This window comes from Penaeus vannamei, chromosome 24 (genome assembly GCF_042767895.1).
Source record: "Penaeus vannamei isolate JL-2024 chromosome 24, ASM4276789v1, whole genome shotgun sequence".
In the NCBI taxonomy this organism is placed as follows: domain Eukaryota; kingdom Metazoa; phylum Arthropoda; class Malacostraca; order Decapoda; family Penaeidae; genus Penaeus; species Penaeus vannamei.
In genome coordinates, this window is record NC_091572.1 from 5,557,496 (window position 1) to 5,564,995 (window position 7,500).

General features: G+C 30.2%; 1 protein-coding gene across 3 annotated transcripts in view; it reads right to left on the reverse strand.

Moving 5' to 3' along the window:
- Positions 1 to 150: 150 nt before the first annotated feature.
- Positions 151 to 7,500, reverse strand: part of LOC113806075 (uncharacterized protein KIAA0513) — a 27,914-nt gene continuing 20,564 nt past the window's right edge. For all 3 annotated transcript variants that reach the window (XM_027357184.2, XM_027357183.2, XM_070138272.1), the window contains exons 7-11: positions 4,828 to 4,994; positions 3,800 to 3,986; positions 3,185 to 3,413; positions 2,619 to 2,781; positions 151 to 1,477 (exon numbers count right to left, since the gene is read on the reverse strand). In XM_027357184.2, the coding sequence (XP_027212985.2) occupies positions 2,622 to 2,781; positions 3,185 to 3,413; positions 3,800 to 3,986; positions 4,828 to 4,994 (743 nt within the window). In that variant the 3' untranslated portion in view covers positions 151 to 1,477; positions 2,619 to 2,621. The remainder of the gene's footprint in view (positions 1,478 to 2,618; positions 2,782 to 3,184; positions 3,414 to 3,799; positions 3,987 to 4,827; positions 4,995 to 7,500) is intronic.

The window sequence follows — 7,500 nt, forward strand, 5'->3', positions numbered from 1 at the left end:
CATCAAAAGACATTTTCTTTTAACAAGCATTAGAGAAATTATGATTTAATCCTAGTCAACAATAAAAGTCAAGTTTATAAGAGTGGAGAATTGAAAACGGGAATGATCAAAGAGCCATACTTGGTCCAAAGGTGAGATAAATATTTGGTAATACAGCCATTTTTTGTTTTTGTTTTTTTTCTATTAGACATGCATTAATTTTAGCCAGTGGCCTACATCTCCCTTACAAAAGAAAAATTAAAAGAGCTGAAGACTCATAATCTCAGCTCTCAGAAATGCAGTGCATGACTATATGGTGGTATCCTTATCTCTACTTTATCATCTGTGAAGATTATGTTTACATATCTCAGGTATGATTTCAGTATCTTCATGAAGAAATATCACTCCACAAAGGAGAGAGTTGTTACTATATATTTATATATATATATATCTTACCAACTACATTTTTAGGTTGTGCTTGTTATTATGCCATAGAGCTGCTAACAAACTACAATATCTGGTTATTTTGAATCAACTACAAATATATCACAAAATTATCACCATTACAAGGAGGGATGAAGGTCCATGCAGGGCCACTACCTTATGATGAATTATATCATTAGAAAGAATCATGAAAATGATTCAAATACTTGAAATTTTGATATTGTTAGTTAATAATGGTTTCAATATTCGTAATGCAAAAAAGCATAAACTGAGAGGAGAAACTATTTTTTAAGTAAAAATCAAGAAGTTATATATGTACCAACCTGCATATTTGTCAAAGTCTACATAATCTTCAAACCATATCTCTTAGTACACACACAGCTAACGTATTCACATCAGCGTCATAAATTTCTCGGACAAATTTGATTTCTACTACTTTGGGGTTTGATTTCTTTCCTCAGGCATTTTTTGTGGTCTTGGCACACAAACCTTATATGGTAGGATAATTGAAAGATACAGTTTGGTTGGGTAACTGATCAAACATTTTCGTCATTTTAACTTTGTTCATTATTCAAATTCAAACATGCATTACTGTACTAAACTGTTTCACCAATGTACCATCAAAATGGCTGAAAAACACAGTTTTCGTGTACATGACCATCATACTCTTCAAAATGTATACATATTAATAAATGCCTGACAACTTGTATTCAACAATATATATTCATCTATATGACAGAACCTTATAATCAGTTCATTCTTTATGAAGAACAGGAGGAAATGGACACTCAACAATCCTCACACACAGATAAACGTAAACAACCTGTCTATTCAGTAAGCCATAATAAACTTAACAGTATGAAAACTATCCGAGTTCACATATCAAATACTGACTTTAGCCAAGGTTTCTTTAAACCACCATACACACAAACCTTGCCAATGATACTAATACTACGATCACATGACGATCACTTCTCATTTGTTATCTGTCTGTAATCTAGCGAGCAGATCTCTCTCACAGTGTTATATGAGTTTGGTATAAATACAGCCTCACCTGCAAATGAAATGTAAAGTTACGGTAAATGGAAGAACATACCATTCATTTTCATCATTACAAGAGAGGTGCAATATATGTATTCTGAATATAAAATCTCTAAAGAGGATTGTAAATATACTACAGCTAGCTTTCATCATTCAATTTCATTTCTGGAATAAATAACACATAAATAACAATAATAATAATAATAATAATAATAATAATAATAATAATAATAATAATAATTATAATAATAATAATAATGACAATAACAACAATGATGATGATGACAGTATTAAAAATTATATTCTATGATAATAATGACAATGACAATGATGATGATGATGATGATGATGGTGGTGGTGGTGATGACGATGAAGATAATGATGATGATGACACTATCAAAAAAGATGATAATGGTAATAACAATAATAAAATAAATAAATAAATAAATAAATAATAATAATAATAATAATAATAATAAAAATAATAATAATACTAATTATTATTATTACTATTATAACAAAATAACAATAATTAAAATAATAATTATAACAGCAGCAATAATAATAATAATAATAATAATAATAATAATAATAATAATAATAATAATAATAATAATAATAATAATAATAATAATAATAAAAATAATAATAATAATAAAAATAATAACAACAACAACAATAATAACAACAACAACAATAATAATAATAATAATAATAATAATAATAATAATAATAATAATAACAACAACAACTATAATAATAATAATGATGTTATTAATAATAATATTAATAATAATAATATTAATAATAATAATAATAATATTAATAATAATAATAATAATAATAATAATAATAATAATAATAATAATAATAATAATAATAATAATAATAATAATAATAATAATGATAATAAAATAATAACAATAACAATAATGATAATAACAATAATAATTATTACAATAATAATAACAATAATAATAATAATAACAATAATAATAATAACAATAATAATGATTACAATAATAACAATAATAATAGGTAGATGACACATTAGAAAACAAAAGGAGGAGAAGAAATAGAAAAATTACAGGTGAAAAAAGTGTGTTTTCAGTGTTAAAAAATAAAGGATATACTATCGGTATATTTATACTTACACCTTACTGCCATTCTTGCTTGCCACTGTACATTCTCTCCACATTGTCACGTAGCAATTTCACTTGGTCGGGTCGTAGACTAGCGATGGTGACCTGCTTCCGGAGAAATTCGTTCACCATTTCCTTGGACAGGCCGAAAGCATGCATGTTGCAGGTGAAGGTTCTGAAATGAATTGCAAAGGCATTTCATGACAGTTTCTGTTGGTATCTTTTTTCCTCCCACGTGAAATAAAGCAAGAACTTTTAAGGATAACGTAAAAACTTAAAAACAGATAACAGCCTAAATCTTATAAATTTCCCAAGCCTGCACTCCTCTTCACACGTATCTATAATCATGTGCATTTTTTAGCTGAAGTATGTCACGTATGTATATACATACAAACGTCTAAAATTGTATAAAAGAACTTAAATGCACGTGAATACATATCAACATCCATCCACATACACCCCAGATATACAAACATCTATAGTGAACTGCATGTGACTTTTAAGAAGGAATGCACTTCTGTGTATTTGAGTCTACATGTCCAAGATAGATATACCTGGGGTAACAAATACAAGCTTACCCCAGTTGACCAAAAGTAATGTTTTCCTGGTAGTGAAGCTCATCCGTAACAGCCTGTAATCTATTACTCTCCACTTCCTCTCGGGTCACAACTGGCCGCAGGGAGCGCTCACACTGGAGGGCATCAAAGAAGGCAGCATTCCAGAAGCGTAGAGATCGCCAGATTGGCTGTTGTCGGAGGTAGGTGTACAAGAACTCTTTGTTTCTGTTCTGGCCTCCAGGTGTTGTAGCTGGGAATAAATATCAGAGAAATTATCATTATTAAATGGCAGTCCATGCTTGATGAAGAAGCCTATTGTAGTAATCTAAAATCTATCTTTGCGATGCATTTTTTTTTTTTTTTTTTTTTTTTTTGACAACTGCTACAGATGAGGTAATGCTTAGTTCATTTTCATTATTTCTGGATGCAGAATGATGCAGTCCCATAAAAGCAACACTTCTGAATTTGTGAATTGTTACCGGTGAATATAAAAAAAACAAATATAATGCTTTCACTGCATGACACTTCAGTTTGGAAATGATAGCTGTCCTTACATAACAATAATAAGTAAGAAACATGAATTATATTACGTATAAATAAAGAAAATTTTAGTTAGAATACAAATAAACATCTTACCTTCATGGTAGTATGTAAAGCACATATTCATTAGGCTTTTGGCTGGTGAGAAATCTTCAGCTTCACAGCACTCAAACAACATGACAGAAAAATGTTGGATGAGAGAGAAGAAAGAAGCTTCAGTGACACACTTGCAGCAACGCTTTGCATTGATACATCGAGCAAACCAAAGACGTCCTTGTTCAGTCTGGGGAAGAATGGCAATGCTGAATTCTTTTTACACTGAAAAATCATAATACACTTCATACTTTCACCAATCAGAAACACAACTATCATCTGACAATGTAATTCAAATTGGGTTAACAACTTCTGGTATAGAAAATCATGCCTTTCCTTTAAGCTACTCATTCTCACCCAAACAGACACCTGATCTACGGTATATAAGAAAATGAGATGGGTAGAGAGGTATCCTATCAACGTTTTTCCTGTTGTGGGCTAACCAGGCAATATATTAAGATCAAATAAATGCCATTAAACACAAAAAATAATACACTTTAATCTGTGAAAAAAAGCCGATGGTGGAAACAAAAAAACATCGCTGGAGTTATTGGCCGGGGACCTGTCATCTGGAGTGTGATCTATAGGTCTTGACATACACATACATATAATCTTTCTTCATCAATCACAGCTCAAGTATGACAAAAGAAAAAAATATATATATATATACAATAAAAGAAAAAAAAAAATCAGTAAAGATTGCCAAAACTGCAAATCAAGAACCATTCCAAATAAACACAATTTTCTCTAACATTATTTTCGTCTTCTGGAAGAGAGAGGAAAGAATCAATCAATGTCATTTCTTATTTAACTTGAAATGAGTCAACTTGAAACGAGTTAACATGAAATGAGTCAACTTGAAACGGGTCAACCTGAAATGAGTCAACTTGAAATGAGTTAATTTGAAATGAGTCAACTTGAAATGAGTTAATTTGAAATGAGTCAATTTGAAACGAGTCCACTTGGAACACGAAACCTAGGTACAGGACTAGAGTGTAAAGATGGAGCCAAAGATCTCCTAAACTTCTTACCTGTGCTAGCTCCCCAAATCGGGCTTTCTTGTCTACATCAATAACATGCGGCATCTTGAACACTTCCTCGACAAACTTCCGCATAAATTCCTTGGGTTCGTTGACGTCATCTGCCTGGCTGTCATAAGAGAGACTGGAAGCCCATGACTGCAAGGATGTCTGTGAACCTGTGGAATAATTTACTAATTCAACTGACGAAAAACAAAAAAAATTAACATATAAACACTATATCTAAGATTCCATATGATTATTAACGATAGTATCAGTATGAATGTTGAGACTATTCATGGAGTGAAAAGGATCATTATTAATGAAAAAAAAGTACCAAAAATTCATACTTATTCCGATTTTTTAAAAATAAACAAAACAATAGAAAAAAAATACAAATTACAATGTGTTCTGTAATATCAACTGCATGTTCCTCAATGCATTATGCGATTATATTTTATAAAACTAGGAAAAAAAATTAAAGAAAAGCAGAACCGGAAAGTAACGAGAGAAAAAATGAAATACGAAATAACAAGAGTAATAATTCAAGCCAACCTGTGTCAAACAATCACAAGGGACTAAATGCTCCCCATATTCCAATATGGTATAGTTGTATTCTTGATCTTACGGCATGTTACATCACTGACTGAGAAAATCCTAATTTCTGACCACCTATTCGAGCCAAACTCTATCCAAGAAATATACACATTTCATCAACACTTGATTATTTTGGCCTTATAAATCTTTCAATAATAATTCTTATCAGTATGATAGGACAAACATCCGTACATTATACATCTAACTGGAACATTAAAAACTCCATTAATTGAAATTTAATTATTTCCAAGACTATTTTTTACATTAAGTTTAACAAGACAAAATTAATGGTACTTTGATACTGAAAATTAGTTTTCTGGTTCTTAATATATCAAGAAACAAGTACTTACTGATAGTATCATGAAAAAGGCACTGAAACTGCTGATGGCATCTCTTTTGGTACTGGCAAAATATACCAGGACAATTAATGACATTAAGAGTACCCATGGAAGTCCCATTAGTACTGCTAAGCTGTGCAAAACCTTTCGTTTTAAATGTGATAGAACATCAGACCTTAAGTACAGAATAGTGGGTCGAAATAGGAGATATGATAATGTCAGTCTGAACTATGCACAGGGCTAATGCAATCACTATTTCTAAACCTATGAATTTCACTGTAACCGTTTCAATTTTCAAGCACTTGTTATTAAAATGACAAGCAGATAGAAACCATACTTTAAGGAAAATAGATAATGACAGAGGAAAAAATAGAGCACTGTCACACTAGCAAAGCCATTATATATAATTATTTCTTCTAAGAAAAATTACTGATATACTGAATTTACCAGTCTGTACATGAATAGCATTACAATAATATGGAACAAAAGTTAAAAGCAAAATGTGGCCTGCACAATATGCAAACTGACAGAAGAATCATTCGCAGTTTCCAAATACAAACTGCTCGAGACTAACTGATATCCATTTTTGGACCAAAATTTTCTTGATTGAAAAAAAATATATAATAATAATAATAATAACATATCACAATGCAATATATAGATCCAAACTCACCTGTCTTCTTTTATAACAAAATTCCTCTTCAAATTTGAAAAACAGATTCTAAATGATATATGCAAATTACAACATGCAATAAATTCTAACCAAAGAAGATGATTGGTTGCTTCCTGCACACGTACTTGTTTATTATAAAGTACTACGAAAAAGCTGTCTCAAACCTATCTAATTCTAGTATTTTCAATGCATTACCTATACATATTCCTTTACTTTCTCTAACTGGGATGCAAACGTGGAGTAAGTAATAAAAAATTCATAAATGAATAGAAAATACTGCACAAATCCTGTCCATATACATAAGTAATTTACCCATAAAAAAGAGATGTTCAGGCACTGTTCCCTATCAACATCTTGATGATACAGCTATGTTGTGCTTTGTAAAACACACATAAACATCATAATGCTTATAAAAGAGAACAGGTGAGTTATAGCCATGATGAGTAACATGTAACAAGTAATACGTATATAAAAAAATCCCTGTACATTTACAATTTCCCATTCATTGTCCCGCACAAAAATAAATAAATAAGACCACTTACTTCCATATATTATGCATTCTTACATCACTATAAGTCTGTTTACCTTTTGTTCTAACAGTCTCAACAAACAAATATTTCTTCCTGTTAATTAACAATTTCTGTTTTGTAATTTTATGTGATCTACAAATAAAAAAACATCATAATCAAATTCAGTCAAGTTAAAAAAAATTCTTATCTTATAAACTTTATAAAAACCTGAGTTACAGATTGATTCCTAAAAAATTCATATGCATATATAATGAAATTCTACACATACTTTGAACTTCCTCACTGCCTGCTACAATCAAATAAACAGATAAATTAACATTCCACTTGAATCATTATTACCAGCTGACTATGGTGTATAGGAACTTCAGTCTAATCTAAGTGAGAATTCTAATGTTTCTGGAAAATGAACTCAAAACTTAAATGAATAACTAAACTACACTCTGCATCTATCATGTCATTATATGTGAGTGAAATTTGTAATAGATTAAAGGTACTATAGAACCATGAAACAGAGAATTGTTAAAAACTACAGCAACAACCAAGATCA